The sequence below is a fragment of the Trichoderma evansii genome, assembly GCF_050947405.1.
Source record: "Trichoderma evansii strain SZMC 28006 chromosome Unknown GGI43scaffold_2, whole genome shotgun sequence".
In the NCBI taxonomy this organism is placed as follows: Eukaryota; Fungi; Ascomycota; class Sordariomycetes; order Hypocreales; family Hypocreaceae; genus Trichoderma; species Trichoderma evansii.
In genome coordinates, this window is record NW_028145204.1 from 1,559,016 (window position 1) to 1,577,213 (window position 18,198).

Consider the following 18,198-nt stretch of genomic DNA (forward strand, 5'->3'; position numbering starts at 1 on the left):
TGTATGCACGATCGGCATAACTGTAATCGCAATAGCTGTGTCCTGTGTCGCACTGGTTTCCTCGCTGGACAACTTTCAACCGGAGATGTTCAGGATGGAGCAAGTTGCGGAAGTGCGGAAATTCCGCATGGGCCAGCATGGCTATTAATACCTGGGGTACTTTGGCAGGTTTGGTAGTGCGCCATAAATGTCAGCACTACTAGACGCAAGTCTCCAAGAAGGGACCGAGCCAAATTCTCGATATACTAAAGGCCGTCTTCTAAAAACCTCTGCGCATCATACATGTATTTAAGGTTAAAACTACATAATCTAGCATGGCGCTAGGACACGGTTATGCATGACACGGCGTGGCTGTTGGAGAGAATCTTGGATTGAGGTCTTCATATGGGTCTGCATCATGATCTGTAATCGTCTAATTATATATTGGTAACAGTAAACTAAAAGACATGCTAAAAAACACTGCTAAACAGCCGGCGGAGTGCTCGGTATGGCCCGCTTACGGCTTCGCCTCCATGAGACAAGCATGAACAGCATCGTCAGAATCATTCCAAATCCTGCCAAACTCACGGCAAAGTACAATGCTGCTCTATATCCTCTAAGTAAATCAGTTCCGTTACGATTAAGGTGACTTTCAATAGTGCCTGCAAAACCCAGACTGATGGAGATGGAATAGTTGATCGTCGTAGCAATCAGAGACGCCGCAAGACCTTGGTGTTCGGGAGGCATCGAGTTACTCAAAAGGATGCATCCTGCAGGAAACGACATATCCCTAATGTTCAAGTTAGCAATTACTAATATTCAAGTTCATCAAGAGGGGAATCGAGATGCTTGCTCCACATACATGCCAAAAGGGTAGATCAGTGTCATTACAAAGGTCTGCGCCCAGTATGTCTGGTGAATTGGGAGTGTGGCTATCAGTGTGCTGCCGACAAGGAACCCACTCATTGCCATAAACATGATTACACTCGGTGATACGCGGCTGAGCAAGAACGCCGTTGTGAGGCCTGCAAGAACACCCATAACTGGCGCTGCGGACCATTTTCCAATTGCCAGGAGTGGCGAGTCGCCTTTGATGATTTCCATGATCTGGTAATAGTAGTAAAGTCCGATACCAAAGCTGGCCCATCCTGCCACAATGCAGCTCAGGGTCCAGCCAAGGTCTCCCGTAAAGATGGAAGTCGGTAGCAGCGGGAATTTCGCCTTGCGCTCCAAAAATGCAAATGCGCCGAGGGATAAGAATCCAATGATGAGAAGGATATAAGTGTATGGGTTTGACCATCCGACAATCGGCGCCTGGTTCCAAGAGAAGTTGATGAACATGAGGCCAGTGATGCCAAAGAAAGCACCTGGGATGTCAATCTTGTCGATGAAATCAAACTTGCGTCCTGTTTTCAGTGCGCTGCTTGATCCCGGTGGGGGATCCAGCGATCTTGGGATCACAAAAAAGCCTGCGACAGAAAGGGCCCAGCAGTAGATTGCCATGATCCAGTAAGACCAAGGCCACCATGCTCGCTCTGCCAATAAAGCGATAAATACACCCGCGACATTGAATCCAGCCGGTGCAGTCGCTCCAAAGAGACTGAAGACCAATTCTTTCCGTCGGCCCGGAGGATAAGTCCTCCCCAAGATCGCAACCGCATTCGGTAGTACCAATCCAGTTCCAATGCCTTGAAATGCGCGGCAGACGATGAAAAATGTCGGTGTTGTTCCATAGACGCCAAAGCCGGCCAGAAGAGACCACAATCCGTACCAGAAGAAGCCGATGACGAAAAGCCGCCGGTGTCCATATAAGTCGCCGAGCCGACCAGCGACGAGAATAAAGGTTCCGCTAGTTAGAGAATAAGCGGCCGCAAACCAACTCAGTTGTCCGTCCTGTATGTTCTCCCAACTTTGACCGATGATGTGTGCGGGGATGATTGAGATGGCGAGACCGGTTTGCGCGAGAAACTGGGCCATGGAGACCACGAAGAGGAAGCAGGCCTCGTGGAGCAGCGACTCGGGTCTCTTCGCCATCGAGTGCGTCGAGATTGCGACGGAGATTCGGTGATTGATTGCATTTTCGTCGTCTTCGGCTTCGATTTCGTCCGGGCTGCTGCCCTTGTCCGACCCAAACGTCAATGGAGGGCTCTCCAGCGCTATTCCTTCTTCTTTGTTGACGAGCGCCATCTTCTTGTCCGCGCTGCTGGCGCACGGCGGAGTGAAGATGACGGACTAGGCACCTGTCTGCCAGGCATGGCGGTTAATCAGCGAGCCCCTGGTTCTTATAAGAAACTCCAGTTTCCTCGGGTGATGTATAAGAAATTGGTAAAGCCTGGCCGGGCCCGGTCACGGTGGAGCGGATCGATGGCCCTACGGCCGGTAGTTGGCCAGGACTAAGGTCGCTATGCGGCAAAACGGGTTAATTTCACACAATTCCGCTATGTGATTTGACAATTGGGAGTTCATCTGGTGCTAGCATCTAGTTCGGGGCGGGCCAGGGACGAATGCGCTCGAGTTGGCCTAGCCAGATTCACAGTTTCAGAGCTTCGTACTGGGGCAAAATACATCAATCATGTCTTCGTCTTCGGCATGGAGTAGGCATTACATGCTGCATCCCACTTGTCTACCGCGATTAATCGAGATATATATGACATATATACTACTTAATAATTCTGGGTCCTCGCAGAGTATTCCCGCGTCCAAATCTGGCATGCCCCGGCGAGCAGCGAGTGCATGCATGTATCCGACATGTATCCGTCTGCAAGTGGATGCGGGGCTGCGGATTCTTGATGCGGGTGCGGCGTCCGCAGCGGATGTTTACCTTACCCAACGCGGGTTGAAGCCATGTTAGTGACGCCCGACAATATCAATCATCTCCAAACCAACAGTAACAGGTTTCTCAAGATTATTAATCGTCCCGTGAAGATACAGTAGAATGCATATGTGTAAAGACAAATTTAGATAAAACCCCTCCTATCTCATATATACCAGCCCGCAGCTCATCAGGCTTAATAAGATCTTATAAAGCCACAATTAAAGCTATTATTCTAGGATATTGTCATTAAGTCTGACTCAACCACCAATACTATCTCCTACCTATTTCTCCTAATGGTCTGCATGTCAGATACCGGGAATAGCAAACTATCGACTCAACATATCGAAAGGTGGAGACCCCTGAGACTTGCTTGTGAGGCCTCAAGGAACTTTTCGCTCCGTCCCACCAAAGCGTAACTAATTCTCAACGGCTTGTCAACTCCGCGCCTATCTGGTAGCTTGGTAGATAGTCAAAATAGCTAGTTTCATAATACCGCGGGCTTATACTCGGAAAAGTTGTACGTCCGCGAACTATTCGGGCCAATCACTTGCAGTATTTAGTCTTGTGATTAAACGAAAGACGCGATATTAGAAGCCCTAGTTTACGCCTGTAACTATAAGAACTAGACTCGGTGAATCTTCTTAATAGTCTTGAGTCTATGCGGAACTGCCTTGCGCAACTCCCGATAAATTGGCCAATATTCAAGCAAAAAGTTAGTGTGCGGCTAGAACTGGCACCCTTTATCCTTCTTTCCGATAAATTATCATTGATTTCTTTTGGTCGATTCTCATCCCCCAGACTCTTGGCATCAGTAAACTTGAATGCCAAGGTTGGTTATAGATGAGCCTTACCACCTTTGGCCCGTCAGCCGCAGCCATGGACACCTCAGCAGCAAACACAGTCCTATTCTGCCCATTGAAAATCGGCAACGGAATCATCTCCAGTAGGATCATCATGGCACCTATGACGAGACTTCGAAACTGCAGGCTGCATGTTCCGTTAGTCCCTATGGTGCCGACATATTTCGCTGAGCGCGCCAGCTATCCGGGGACACTTGTCATTTCCGAGATGACTATAATATCACCCCGCGCCTGTGGCTACCCGCACCCTCCAGGGATCTGGACAAACGAGCAAGTCGCGGCATGGAAAGCGGTCACGGCCGCTGTTCATGCTCAGGGGTCACGAATCTACCTTCAGATCGGCGCTCTTGGCCGCGTTGCGCACCCTCGTGTGCTTGAGGAAGATGTGGCTCTGTTTGGTCTGCCCAAAGGCTCAATCCGATTTGCTGCTCCAAGCTCGATACCTTGCGGTAAAGATCATCCTATTCCGGTAGAATTAACAACGGAAGAAATCAAAGCTCTAGTAAAAGATTTTGCCACAGCGGCGTGGCGGGCTGTGAATGATGCTGACTTTGACGGCGTGGAAGTTCACGGCGGCTATGGCTACCTCATCGACCAGTTTATCCAAGACACAGCCAACCTGCGGACAGATTCTTACGGCGGTAGCGTTGAGAATCGCTCTCGTTTTGCAGTTGAGGTTATGCGCGCGGTTGTCGACGCTGTGGGTGCTGAGCGTTCCGCCATTCGTTTATCGCCGTGGTGTGTCTGGCATGGCATGAGAATGAGCGATCCCATGCCGCAGTTCATCTATCTCATCCAGCAGCTCCGTAATTTAAAACTTTCATATCTGCATCTGGTTGAGCCTTATCCAGCTCATTATACCAACAACACAGTCGCTTTTTACGGCGATAGTAACGATATTCTCATTCGCATGTGGGGGAAGACAAGCCCAGTTATCTTGAATCACGGGTTCGATGCAATAAGTGCCTGCAAGGCTATCGAGAAATATATCGGGATAGCGGACATTGCCGTGGCCATGGGCGCGCCCTTCATGTCGAATCCGGATCTGATCTATCGCATTAAGAAAGGGATCCCCCTTGTGCCTCCAGATCGGTCCAAATCGCACTCAGTTATGGATGCGGATGGGTACATTACATATCCCTTTTCAGATGAGTGGAAGGCAGAACAAGAAGCCCGGCGACGGGGGGCAAGGCTCAGCATAACCAAGTCACCGACGATGGAATTTTTTTCACTATGGTAGAGCCAGAGATTTTGGGTAGCAGTGATGTGGTAATCAATATAATAGATTTCCAAACATTTGTCATCTTGTCTCTATCAGAGCGATTATAGCGCTACCCCAACGGCAGGTAAAGCAAGCGGTTAGTGCAGTATGAAGTGCCGAGTAATTGGTCTTAATTTAGGCCATATCAGTCGTCAGTATGCATGTATATGGGAGTCCGCGTTATCTTGATATACAGAGTCGAAGCCAAGGCCGATACGCCACCTGGCCAAGACGGGAGATTTCTTCGCCAACGCAGTCTTGTTTTCCGCACCAACGGATGTTGTTCCTCTGATTTAGGAAAATTTGGTAGGATTCCCAGAAAAGCATTGTCCAGAACAATCTATGGTTTTAGACTGCCCTGTTGAACTTGTCATGTCTGGGAGTTACGTAGGCAGAGTAAACAGTATCCGCAGATGTCGAGGAAAAAACAAGCGCGTCGGTTGACTTTGATGCATCAATCCAACCAGCTTCAGCCTCTTACACGATAGGGGACTCAACCTATGGACCGAAAATAATCCGTGAGCTAGCGGCAGTTGCTTGCACTGCATTAGAGGAGAGAATTGCCGCCTTGAAATTTGCCGCAGTGCAGTAGTACGAACGCTAAAACTGGTTCTCCAATAGCTCGGATGATGCCGTCTGCTGGCACAACGCCCTGTTTCATTTGTTAATCTTATTAATGGGGGATGAGTAAAGCAAATCCCTAAATTGGAATCAAGCCACTGTCTAATAGCTGGCTAGTAGCCAGACTATTCAAACCATGCACACCCAATACGGCCATGCCTATCAGCCTCAAACTTAGTAATCTGGGCGAGTACCCGGGCAGTCCACAAGCATTGGTCATCTTTTGACCTATACAACTATTGCTCCGTAAAATCCACAGCCTGCAGAAAGCCGCAAGAGCTGCGGAAGAAATGTCGCAGTGATAGCGGTCAGTTAAGGCTTAACAACTGAAATGACTGAAACCAGAGGGCGGTGTTTGAAGTTGCTCCGATTATTACATAGTAGTGGCTCTGTTCCTGGGCCCAGAGCGATACGAGCAGATAAAGCTAGCCGTAAGCGAGCCACAGCTAAGATGAAGTCACGTGCCGGTCCAGGAGAACCGCACGTTGTGGCGAAAGCGCCACCGTAAAGTCTAGACCTGTCAAACCCAAAGCAATATCGATGACCGAATGACTTCATGGCGATGCGAGCACAAACGTGGTCAACCGTCACCGCTTCCAGACCTTCATTTCATCAAAACCTCGTTTCCCCAGGTTATTAACTCCGCAGCCCCGTAAGCTGGGGAAATAGCCTTTGCGGGGGACAGCCGGAGAAGGTGGTATTTTGCAGCTGTGTCGTGATCATTGCAGGACTCGTGGTGTGATATTCGACACATCCGGTTCCGGGTTATGGGGCAATAATCTACCAACCTCCAACTTGTTCCGATGTGGCGCTGAATAGTGCGGGGAGAAGTCTCCCTGACACGTCCCGTCTCGCCTCCGTGCAATTCCGTCACGACGCAGCAATACGCCGTATTTGCATGTCACCCGAGCTTATCAGCTGTCAGTTGCTGCTCCATCAGGGTGAGCGCTTGTCAAAATCTCGTGGGAAATGTCGGAGGCGAATCTAGCTGCAGAGGCTGAGAAATGGAGCAGAACGTCCAGCGCATTGGAAAAGTGGCACACTAGCGCGTACCTGACGTGGAGATGCCAAGGAAGTCCCGGGAGAATCTGCACAGAAGGAAAAATCGCCGCCACTGACCTTGACTCGGAGGGTAGGCTTTTGAGGCTTTTTGAGGCGCGCCCAGATCTGGCCAAGGCTTTCGTAAGCGGGATCTACGGCATTGGCCCAAACCAGGCTGTGGCATTCGTCAAAGTTTTTCAGGTCAGGCACGCTGCGCCAAATGGAAAAATGGAAGAACGGTGTGCGCGAAGGCTTGTTCTCGCGAAAGGCTATTGATGCAGTACGCGGGCATGGGCTGGCCCGTACGAATCTGTATCCATCGCATTATACCTGGCCATTACTACGTTGACAGCGTTCAATGCGCGAGGCGGAGTCGCATTTTGAGATAAGGCAGGGGCTGGACCACGTCGTTGAGCTGATCTTGAGTCAGGGTTGCTCCATCCTGCGCACCACTGTCTCCAGGCTCCCACTTCCATGATTGCGATGCGACGCACACGGGGGCCCACTGGCGATAACCCAAATGCCAAGCTAGCATCTCAAGCGGCGTCTCACTCGTTATCTAACGCGGCCCACCGGTACACATACCGGTGCCGGCAGCCTCCTGCGCAACAGTAATCTTGGAGGCGACAAGCTTCCCCAGAATGCAAAGGCGAATCTCAAAACTTCACCTATTTCGTCACGACTCAGTGCGTGCGCGGGCGGCTGGTCTCCAAAAAAATAACAAGATTACCCCATTACTACCCCAATGCCGACCATCCGTGTGCCATTGGATGGAGAAGATGGAGCTAGCTGATTCTTGGGTCTGACGGGCCAATCAGCGCGGGGCACATCTCCGGTGTGTTATCAAAAACGGGCTTGTCTGGGGGAACGACCCCAGTTTTCTCCAGTTCCCCGACTCCAACATGGCACCGTTCTCGGGGGCCCCGACTGTCTATCGCGCATGGAGATGCTGTCTAGTTAAGTTTATCAGGAACTCGCCCCCGGTCCCCAGTGCCGGTAGTCTGACGCCTTTAAGCATTTGGCTCCCGGTCCCGGTTCCGGTCCTCTAAGTCAAAAAGCTCCTGCATTCCGGCTCTTGTGCCGGATTTCCTTTCATTCTTTCCGTTCCAAGTTGTCCAACGCCTAAGACAACCAACCATGGAAGACTACAGCGACCCCAAATCTGACCTCACCCCAGAGGCTGCCGCCCTGGCACAACTGGGTCACAAGCAGGAGCTCAAGCGAAACTTTTCCTTGATTTCTATGCTGGGTCTTGCTTTCGCCATTCTGAACACATGGACTGCGCTGGCCGCCTCACTTTCACTGGCCCTCCCTTCCGGAGGATCAAGTGCCGTTATCTGGGGTCTGATCGTGGCCGGTATCTGTAACATGACCCAGGCCGTTTCCCTGGCAGAATTTCTCTCCGCTTATCCCACAGCGGGTGGCCAGTACCACTGGGCTGCCATCGTTTCATGGCCGAAATACAGCCGCGGCATCAGCTATGCGACAGGATGGATCAACGTCTCAGGCTGGGTCGCCCTCAGCGCTACTGGTGGCTTGCTGGGCAGCACGTTCATCATGAACATCATTCAGCTTATGCACCCTGATTTTGAGCCCAAGTCATGGCATCAGTTTTTGATCTACATTGCGTTTGCCCTCGCTGCCCTGGTCATCAACGCTTTCGCTACTCGACTTCTACCACTCTTTACCAAGGCCGCCTTCTTCTGGTCTGTTGGCGGCTTCGTCATCATCAGCATTACGGTTTTGGCGTGCGCTACGCCTGACTATCAATCTGGCGAATTCGTCTACGGCAACTTCATTAACCAGGTTGGCTGGCCAGATGGTCTGGCTTGGCTGCTCGGCCTGCTCCAGGGAGCTTTTGCTTTGACAGGTACGTAAATAGACACATCAATCATTGATTTGACGACCAATGTAGCAATTGCTAACTCATTTTTCAATAGGCTTCGATGCTGTTGCACACATGATTGAAGAGATCCCGAACCCACAAAAAGAGGGCCCCAAGATTATGATGTACTGCATCGGTATCGGCATGTTCACTGGCTTCATCTTCCTCACTTGCCTCATGTTTGTTATCAACAACGTCGATGATGTGATCGCCGCTGCCGAAGGCCCGCTGCTTCAGATCTTCATGGATGCGACCAAGAGCAAGGCCGGCAGTGTGTGTCTGCTCATGTTCCCTCTCGTGTGCATGCTTTTCACCACCGTCACCCTGGTTGCCACCAGCACCCGAATGAGCTACGCTTTCGCCCGAGACCGAGGCATGCCTTTTAGCCACGTCTTCGCCCAGGTTCACCCTACTCTTGACGTCCCTATCAACGCCCTGCTTTGGACTGTCGCATGGGTTATTATTTTCGGCTGCATTTTCCTGGGTTCTTCCAGCACTTTCAACGCCATTACATCCGCATCCGTTGTTGCGCTTGGCGTTACTTATGCCATCCCCCCGCTGATCAACGTCCTCCGAGGCCGCAAGATGCTTCCCGAGAACCGCCCTTTCAAGATGCCCAACTGGCTGGGCTGGACCTGCAACATTGTTGGAATCTGCTGGGCTATCCTGACCACTGTTCTGTTCGTCTTCCCTCCGGAGATCCCTGTCACACCTTCCAACATGAACTACGCTATCGTCGCCTTTGGCGTCATTCTTCTCATTTCCGGTGGAACTTGGATCTTTGATGGTCGCAAGAACTACAAGGGTCCCATTGTGGAGCTCCAGGGCATGTTTGACGGCACTGTTGATGGCATGGACCCAGCAGGCCTTTCCGATAGCGTTCGTGAAGACCACGCGGAAAAGAATTAATAGATTCATTTTTCGGATAAAGGGTTATATAGTGTTTTATTTTGCGTTGCGTATATAATGATATCAAAGATTTTTTATTCTTATTAAACAGAACAATTGCCTTGCATGCTTTGTGCGAATCAATAGTGATGTGATACCGAAAGATTCCCATGGTCAAATCAATATCAGTATTTAGAGGGATGTTTTCACTCGAACTGGTACGCTAACAAATTTAACATCAATAAAATCCCACGCCGCCGCCACATCTGTCCTCTCTACTCTCTCGAACAGCCCATACACGCCCTCCAAGAGGACCACCTCAATCAGTTGATTACCATGCCAGGCTAAAAGTGCGTAGCCGCCTTCACTCTGTCTGTCTACAATGAAATATTCATTGTCCTTGTGATGAGGTGCCTTTGCGACAATATTTCCCTTGCGATCGTGTCCGAGGTATGTACCAGAGGCGGTATTGCGGACGCCGTACCATCCACAGTTCTTAACGCAGTTCCAGAGCCAGCCGCCTCCGGGTGGCAGCGTATCCTGCACTTTTAATTCGTCATTTTCCAGGGTAAGATAAAGGTGTGGATTTTGTCTCGTGCGAATCATGAACGAATTGTTCGCTACGGGATGGTATTCCATGTGTGGGGTTGCGGCGGTGGAAGCCACGGCATCTTTTTCATCAGGAAACATAGCATCTGTCATAATAGTAGAGGTGGGCGTGGGACGAGTCGCCTTCTGAGATGGTTGAGGTATCTGAAGCGGATTGATCCATCGTGGAGGGATCTATTGTGAAGATGAGAAAATAAAGAAACGATCCATGCATGTGTGATCTATAATTGAGCAGAAGACTACAACATTGTTTTGCATCGTACACGTATTAATTCATGCATTGCAGCGGGAGGCCTACAATGTGGCTCAGTGAATGGGCATGAATGCATTTGGTGGCTAAAGTTTATGTGGCTGGCATAGAAACGTGAGAATGGTTAATTGGAGTAGATTTCAATGCAAGGGAGAAGGAACTGCTTGTATTATTTCGTACTTTCCGTGCCTACTATCTACATCTACAAATATATTTGGCGTTCAAGAGCTAGAATGATTCAGCAACAGGCGAATACTCCTAGTTTTTAGGCGGGTTAATGGAGTATGATAAGAGTTTATAGTTCGAGTCATGCCGTACATGGCTTGAAAATATCGACGGCGCCTTTTTTGACGTCTCCGTGTGGCTTGATAAGATAAGGACTAGATATGTCTGTACGCTGGAAAGATTTGGTCCGATATCTTGTGAAACCAGCCAATAAGACAAAGATGCAATAAATCCTTCACTTGCCATGCCGGTAGCGCAATCAATTCGTTCCGCAACTAGGCATATTTACCGAGACGCAAGGAGAAGTGGAAGTTGATAAGTCGAGAGCATGTACCCTGGAATTAGCGTTTGAGACAGCATCTCCAATACTCCATCGCCACTCTTTTGATGAATTTTACTTAACTGCCTTGTGCCTTGGAAAAATTGCCTTTGCCAGCGTGCTAAATTCTATGATTCTTCTATCAAGCGCATACCAATATTTACACGTACAAGTTGTAAAACAATAGCGTCGGTGGTGGCGTTGTCTCATCCACAACACTAGCAGCCCCACAATCGGATAGCGGGAAGATCTTGAGAGTCACAAAACTTCATGTCTTTACCTCCGAATATCGCTCTCAGGATCGGGACCTTCACATCAAGATGACGCGCTTTCGCCCCTGCATAGACCTTCATGCCGGTCAGGTGAAGCAGATTGTGGGTGGCACCCTGGACAGCTCATCCACGGCCCTCCAGACAAACCATGTGTCCCAGCATCCGCCGGAATACTTTGCCCAGCTATACAGAGACAATGAGCTCGAGGGCGCTCATGTGATTATGCTGGGTGGAGGAAACGATGTCGCTGCTAAAGAGGCATTGAAGGCATGGCCCGGTGGCCTGCAAGTGGGAGGTGGCATCAATGATAAAAATGCAAAGGAGTGGATTGATGCGGGAGCAGAAAAGGTAAACATCTCCCAGATATAGGCTATGCAGCCATTGTGTTGCAGATTTTTTTTATCAATGGTGTCAATTGTTTATTTATCCAAATTTTGAGTAACTAACTCGGATGCTTCATTATAGATTATCATCACATCTTATCTCTTTCCAGATGGCCACTTCAGCCAGGAGAGACTGGATGCTGTCTTGGGAGCTCTCGGCGGCGATAAGAGCAAGCTGGTAATTGATCTCAGCTGCCGTCGCCAAGGAGACAAGTGGTTTGTTGCCATGAACAAATGGCAAACACTAACAGACATGGAAATCAACCAAGGTTAGTCTATACTTCGCCGATTACGGCAACTTACTTGAACTTTGGATCATGTGGCTCATTTTCAAACCCGCAGAATCAATACAATTGTTAGAGCCATACTGCTCGGAGTTTTTAATCCACGCCGCAGACAACGAGGGGCTGCAAAGGGGTATAGACGAGCAGTTGGTTGAGCGCCTAGCAGGGTGGTGCTCTATTCCGGTCACATATGCCGGTGGAGGTCGGCACTTGGAAGACTTGGAAACTGTGAAGAGGCTTAGCCGGGGTAAAGTAGATCTCACGATAGGGAGTGCTTTGGATTGTTTTGGTGGGTCTGGCGTCAAGTTTGATGATTGCGTGCAGTGGAATAAGAGCCAGGGTGTCTGATGGATGGGTGAACGGATGGATGGATGGTGGTAGGAAAACATTCGGTTTGTTGACAAAAACACAAGTAACCCGACGCTAATGGCTTTGGTGCGTCGATGGAGTTTCAATATACTATTCCCATGCAGAGCATGCCGTGCGCCCACCACCTACCGCTAGGACAGAAAACTAGCAGCAATAGCCGTAAATTAAGTGACAACTAAGCAGTTCGTATAAAAATAGAGTTTTATCATTTCGGAGCAAACAAAATTATCTACAGGGACTGCACTGCTACTGCGTGGTTGAGCCTTACAGATCCAAGTGGATCAAGGAGGTAAGACGCAGCTGGGGTTGCAAGACATAACGTGCACAACTTTGATAAGGCGGCCAGGGCAGGAAATTGATGGCTCAAGCTTCGTATTCACAAAGCCAGGTCTTTTTCTCGGTAACCATGGCGTTGCCGTGTTTCACAGTCGCCTGCAGGTAATGATGGTAATAAGACGGCGTAATAACACAAATAAAAGGAGTCGCACGACTAGTAATCGCACGGGTCATGCAAAATGAAAAAGTAAACAAAGGGAAAAGGGAAGAAGCAAAAAGAAAACACCATGATTACGGGTCTGGCAGCCAAGCACCCGTCTGTAGTGGCTGCGCGCCAGCTCTGCATGAACATCGCCCCCGGAAAAAGAAAAGGATGGATCAACAGACGAAGGAAGACGAAAAAGAAATGGAGCATGCATTGCTTTTATGGCGACAATAGGAAACACGAAAAGCGACCAGAGTCAGGATGGGCATCTATCGGAAACTGACCGCATGTCTGATGAGCTGATGACGACACTGGGAGCAGGGCTGGCAGAAATGCTTTGCAGGCCACTCGCTCTAGCGTGGGATGCGAGTGAGAATAAACTCTGCATCACGGCTGTACGTAAAAAATAGATGCATCATGCGGCGGCATCAGCCGAATCAGAGTCCTCAGACGAGCCCAGACGTCTGTTGCCGTCTTATTGTTTGCATGTTGCCTCGTCTCAGACCCCTGCCGGCTGCCATGGCGACTCTCAACGCTGAGCCTAAGCGTCGCAGCCCGAGGCTCAGAGCGTGCTAGCATCGGCGACGAGGCTCTGTAGGCTCCCTTTTTCCCTGCTGCAAGTCGCCTACAGGCCCTGTTGCAAAGCAAGATTTAGTGCATGCAACCCCTCCTCAGCTCTGATGTGCCCCCGGGGAGCCCCCAAGGCTAGGCAAAATAGCGACGCGTTGCTACGACAACCCCTGGCTCATTGAGGGGCGGTGTTTTGTTTTGCGTTGGGCCAATCACGCTGCCCGACGGCGCTTCCCTTAAACACCCCCGACCTGCAAATGAATAGCCCCCCTTCTCTGCCCTCGTCAAGTTGTCATCGTTGAAATTCGATTCTGGGTGCCAGCGGCCGAGTCGAGTTCAGGGCTTTGACGCAACTTTTTCTTCTTCTTCTTTTTTTCTTTTCTTAAACCATCACCAAGAGAACAGAGTTAACCGGGCGAACATTCTGATATCTCGCGCCCCCCCTTTCCCTTTCCCCTCTCCTTATTCAATTCCAATCATTCGTTTTTCGAGGCTGCCGTATCGAAACTAGCCTCTTTTTTTTTTATACTATATACGTTTTGCGACCGAGAAGAGAGGGAAAAAACGACGCCGGCTAGTCGTTACATTCCTCGCCCGAGTCACATCGCCCTTTGTGCTGATCGACTTGCGCGCCGATGTGTCCACGTCCTTAGCCCGACCTGATTGCAAGGATTAACCAGACCAGTTTCGATCGATATGTCATCTGAACCGGTGCGCCCAACAACACCCAATGCTGGTTCCGCCAGCACAACGCAGGAGCTAACCTCTGCATTCTCTCTGCAGGTGCACCCATTGCGCATCACGAAGGGCAGCACGCCGCCAAACTCATCGCCGACGAAAGCGCCCAACCTTCCCCAGCCCCGCCCCCTATCTGAAATTTCGCCCACAGAAAGGAGACGTAATTCTCCTAGCTGGAACCAAATGTCTCCGTCCAAGGTTTGTGGAATGATTAGCGACATTGCGTGTTGTGGTGTCTCGGGCTGACAACGGGCTTTCGCCTTTCTAGAAGACGGCGCTCAGCAATGACTCGTCTCCATTCCAGACTTCGCCCGCCGAGTCGGTGACATCGCCGCGGGTGTTTTGGCAAAATCGAAACTCAGAAAATATGTACAGCAGCGGCTCACCTTCGTCCCACCGACGCTCCTCGATCGAGCGTCTCCAGAAGGCTTCTCGCGTCAAAAACAGCAACATTTTGGCGCTTGAGCAGAAGCAGGAATATGATCCAACCCAGATTCCTCAGATCGAAAGACCCCTAGCCAAAGTCCAACCAGGTGCATTCAAATTTTCAGGAGGTTCTGCTGATGGCGACAAATCTGCATCCCCGATGAGCCCAACCAAATCAGACTACTCGGGCCCCAGCACGCCGAGGGGCCCTAGCAAAGACCAAGCTTCGCCCACAAAATCATCGCTATCGCCTTCTAAATTCAAGAGCAGTTTCGACCATGAGACGGGCTTGTGGTCTGCGGATACATCCGCTCTGGACGGCCCTTCAAGCTTTCGATCTTCACATCGCCACACGAAGAGCGTGACATTCGATAATGCGCCACCTCAGATCAACGAGTATGAGATGACCACCCCGGATCTCTCTTCTATTGGAACGAATTCGCGGGAAGGTAGTTACGACTCGGAGGAAGAGGACGATGAAGACGATGAAGATCTTCTTTACGATCCCGCTCACATGGGTGGCCCAGATGATGAGAGCTTCGATGCATCGCTCGAAGACACGGACAAAACTCCAGTTGTGGGACCTGATGACTGGGCTAGAGATAATTCTTTTCACCACAGTGAAGGAGAAGACGATGAGGGAAGTTTGATGCCCGAGCGAGGAGCAATCAGTTCGGGGCGCCTATCCATGGGATCTGTCGGGTCCGTCGCAGAAAACCGCCCTCTCCCTCCCCTCCCTGGCGCAGGTCACGTCAGGAGCCAGTCTGCCGGCTCTGTGCCCTCATCCCCAGCCCTCTCACAGACTCCAGAGAAAGCAGAGGGCTCACACAGAAGCTTGCCCGTCCCACCTCCAACCTCTGCCACAAAATCCGATATTGAGAGTTTTATTAGCGGCAAGATGTCTCTTGAAGAAAGACTCAAGCTCATGATGTTGTCTGACGATAACAGTGGTAAGACTGCTGCCGAACAACAGCGCGAGCGACGTCTTCGTCGCAGCTCTGGCCGCAGTCGAAGCTCATTAGGTCGTGATGACTCACTCGCCATGATTGACACTCATGATAGCCAAATCGGCAACGATACTCACAATGACGATGAGCTGGAGGCGCATGATGCTCATGAGACTCACGAGGAAGAAGAAAATATTGGAGATATGTCAGGAATTGGGGATTATCAGCTACCACAGCCCATTTCCAGGGAGTCCATTATGAAGCGTGTTAACGGTAACAAGGCTTTGGCGGATCCCGAAGCAGACTATAACTTTTCTTCGCCCCCTGGTAGTCCTCTTCGAGATCAACACTTTCCTCTTGATCCCGATGTCCCCATCCCATCAACTGAAGACTCGTTGATGGACGAAGAAGACGATGACGATAGGAGTTATGACGACGAAGATGATTATAGCGACGAAGACGACGAAGATCCCGCGGAGAGCAGTGTGATTATCCATCGGGTCATTCATGAAGACTCCACCGGATTCGACGAGATTTACGGCTCCGATTACGATGATGAATATGACGATGAGCTTGATGGTTCTCACTTTCAATCTGATGATGATCTTGAAGGCTCCCACTCTCACTACGGCGGTGAGGACAGTGATTTGACAGAAGATGGCCGTAATCATGGCGAGGAATCTGTCAAAGAGGACCTTACTATTGAAGACCCTACCAAAGAATCTGTCAAAGAACCTGCTAAAGAACCTGCCAAAGAGGTTGTCAAAGAGCTTTCACCTCTGGACCATGAGAACGATGCCGAAGAGGCGCTAACACCACGGGCCATCTCGCCAATGGATGCCAATGAACAAAGTCATGCTGATGCTGAGTCTAGTATTGTGAGCGAATTTGCGGGTTCAGTGATTTCTGACCTTGAATCGGACTTCACTTATGACACAGGGCTAGATCCCAACCACGATGTCTCAGAGGAGCTGGATGATGAGTCGCCAAGAGTATCAACCGATATTCCCCAAATTAAAACACCAGAGAAATCGGTCCCGAAGCCAGACTATGACGGTGCCGGTTGGGGTGATGATTCATTCAAGTCATACGATGACGACGAAACTAGGTCGGGAACTCCTGACTCTGTCATCCACAATCCCGTATCCGAAGATGAAGAAGAACACACGATCCTTGAGAGAGAACAACCCGAGATTCCCGAACGGCTCGCAACGATCAAGGCTTCGGGCTCCAAGTTGAAGACAAGAGTCTCCAATACGCCGTCCGACATTGTAGCCATGCGAGAAGCTCGCAGGCACGTCAGCGGCGAAATACCAAATGTTCCATCAATCCCGAACAAGCACCGCGGGCTTGCCCCGCGAGATGGCAAAGATCTTGAGCTGAGCAATGACAGTTTCCTGGCGCGACATCCAAGTTTTAAGAATCGGAGCCTCACCCTGGATCTGGATATGGGCCTTAGCTTGGATAAGGATTTTGAACGAGTTATCGAAACGCAAAAGGTAGCTTTCAGTCACCCACTTCCCCCCATATTACAGATTACCTCCACCAATCACTCCCCTTCGCCTCGACAAGTGTCGGGGGAGCAACTCACCTCACTAGGTATAAGTCAACTGGATGCTAATATTCCATCTCGTTCTCAGCGCGGATATCTGATGCGACAAAACACCAAACTCGTGACCGCCAGCGACAAGGATGCAGAAGATTCTTGGAGGACACGATCAGCTAATAATTCGCCAATTAAGGCGAACCGGCCGCAGTCATGGACCGTCGAACCTTGGAACAGCCAAACTCGTCGCAGTATTCGAAAGGGACAGCCTGTTTTGAGTCCTGTTCCACCCCTGCCGGGTCAGGAGAGCAATGCCACCGCTCTCAACAAGGTTGTTGAAGAGGACTACAACGTTGATGCGGCCAACCCAGAGTCGGGTGAGAGGGGTCGTCTCTTTGTCAAGGTCGTTGGCGTGAAGGATCTTGAGCTACCTATTCCGAAGAGTAAGCACCGGCACATTCATTCCCTTCAATGTTGTGAATGTACAAAAATATCTGACAAATGCCCAATAGATGAGCGAAGCTGGTTTAGCCTGACGCTGGACAACGGTGTTCACTGTGTGACAACAGCTTGGCTGGAACTGGCTCGCAACGCACCGATCGGCCAAGAGTTTGAACTTGTCGTTCCAAACGACCTCGAGTTCCAACTGACCTTGAACGTAAAACTAGAGAAGCCGACTTACTCTCACGTCCAGCCTGCGGCAGTCAAGATGGCAAAACCCAAGACATCAACCTTCAGCAGAGTTTTTGCGTCACCCAAGAAGCGCAAGGAGCTTGAGCTTCGACAGAGGGCAGAGGAGGAGCGCTTTGCGCAGCAGCAGAAAGAGGCGCTAGCGCGACAGCGTAAGGATGCAGGCTCGGCCTACGAGCTCTTTTCACGGTTGGCTGCCGAGGATGGAAGCTTTGCTCGGGCTTACATCTCCTTGAAGGAGCACGAAAATCGATGCTTCGGTCGCCCATACACTGCCGAGGTTGTCTGCTTCAATGAGTGGGCTAGTGAGGAGGAGAGCTTCGCCTCTACCATCAAGAGCAAGCGAGGCAATGCTTCTGGCATACTCAGGCGGGCGCCGTACAAGATTGGAAAGCTGGAGCTTCAGCTTCTCTTTGTACCTCGCCCCAATAACATAACAGACGACGATATGCCCAAGAGCATGAATTCATGCATTCGGGAGCTCAAGGCTGCCGAAGAGAGACTCGCCCGTAACTGGGAGGGTGTCTTGAGCCAGCAGGGTGGTGACTGTCCCGTAAGTTAACACTTGAATTTTTTTTTAACCCGCATTCCTCCCCCTTTAGCTTCCACCTTGACTAACCCCATTGTTTAGTACTGGCGCCGTCGATACTTTAAGCTTGTCGGTACAAAACTGACTGCTTATCACGAGGCCACTCGCCAGCCTCGCGCAACAATCAATCTCTCTAATGCTAAGCGATTG

At 50.4% G+C, this 18,198-nt stretch overlaps 7 protein-coding genes across 7 annotated transcripts; 5 read left to right on the forward strand and 2 right to left on the reverse strand.

Moving 5' to 3' along the window:
- Positions 1 to 375: 375 nt before the first annotated feature.
- GGI43DRAFT_154568 (MFS transporter) lies at positions 376 to 2,613 on the reverse strand. The gene is made up of 2 exons (XM_083199476.1): positions 842 to 2,613; positions 376 to 769 (listed from the first exon to the last, which is right to left on the reverse strand). Exons 1-2 carry the CDS (start codon positions 2,164 to 2,166, stop codon positions 463 to 465), a joined length of 1,632 nt encoding a protein of 543 aa, XP_083065041.1. The 5' UTR covers positions 2,167 to 2,613; the 3' UTR covers positions 376 to 462.
- A 1,057-nt stretch (positions 2,614 to 3,670) lies between these two features.
- GGI43DRAFT_420402 (alkene reductase) lies at positions 3,671 to 4,894 on the forward strand (the record flags this gene model as incomplete). Its single annotated transcript, XM_083207814.1, has 1 exon — positions 3,671 to 4,894. The coding sequence occupies one exon, from the start codon at positions 3,671 to 3,673 to the stop codon at positions 4,892 to 4,894; it is 1,224 nt and encodes a 407-aa protein (XP_083065042.1).
- Positions 4,895 to 7,384: 2,490 nt separating this feature from the next.
- On the forward strand, positions 7,385 to 9,549 carry GGI43DRAFT_154587 (amino acid/polyamine transporter I). The gene is made up of 2 exons (XM_083199477.1): positions 7,385 to 8,447; positions 8,518 to 9,549. Exons 1-2 carry the CDS (start codon positions 7,715 to 7,717, stop codon positions 9,369 to 9,371), a joined length of 1,587 nt encoding a protein of 528 aa, XP_083065043.1. The 5' UTR covers positions 7,385 to 7,714; the 3' UTR covers positions 9,372 to 9,549.
- GGI43DRAFT_393534 (uncharacterized protein) lies at positions 9,466 to 10,426 on the reverse strand. The gene has a single exon (XM_083204677.1). The coding sequence runs from the start codon at positions 10,050 to 10,052 to the stop codon at positions 9,543 to 9,545; it is 510 nt and encodes a 169-aa protein (XP_083065044.1). The 5' UTR covers positions 10,053 to 10,426; the 3' UTR covers positions 9,466 to 9,542.
- Positions 10,427 to 10,428: 2 nt separating this feature from the next.
- On the forward strand, positions 10,429 to 12,170 carry GGI43DRAFT_393535 (1-(5-phosphoribosyl)-5- ((5-phosphoribosylamino)methylideneamino)imidazole-4-carboxamide isomerase HIS6). The gene is made up of 3 exons (XM_083204678.1): positions 10,429 to 11,373; positions 11,491 to 11,677; positions 11,751 to 12,170. Exons 1-3 carry the CDS (start codon positions 11,074 to 11,076, stop codon positions 12,038 to 12,040), a joined length of 777 nt encoding a protein of 258 aa, XP_083065045.1. The 5' UTR covers positions 10,429 to 11,073; the 3' UTR covers positions 12,041 to 12,170.
- On the forward strand, positions 12,171 to 13,014 carry GGI43DRAFT_393537 (uncharacterized protein). The gene has a single exon (XM_083204679.1). It carries the CDS (start codon positions 12,570 to 12,572, stop codon positions 12,774 to 12,776), a length of 207 nt encoding a protein of 68 aa, XP_083065046.1. The 5' UTR covers positions 12,171 to 12,569; the 3' UTR covers positions 12,777 to 13,014.
- A 317-nt stretch (positions 13,015 to 13,331) lies between these two features.
- Positions 13,332 to 18,113, forward strand: GGI43DRAFT_393538 (uncharacterized protein). The gene is made up of 5 exons (XM_083204680.1): positions 13,332 to 13,823; positions 13,896 to 14,048; positions 14,119 to 16,722; positions 16,864 to 17,212; positions 17,282 to 18,113. The coding sequence occupies exons 1-5, from the start codon at positions 13,809 to 13,811 to the stop codon at positions 18,019 to 18,021; spliced, it is 3,861 nt and encodes a 1,286-aa protein (XP_083065047.1). The 5' UTR covers positions 13,332 to 13,808; the 3' UTR covers positions 18,022 to 18,113.
- Positions 18,114 to 18,198: the final 85 nt, after the last annotated feature.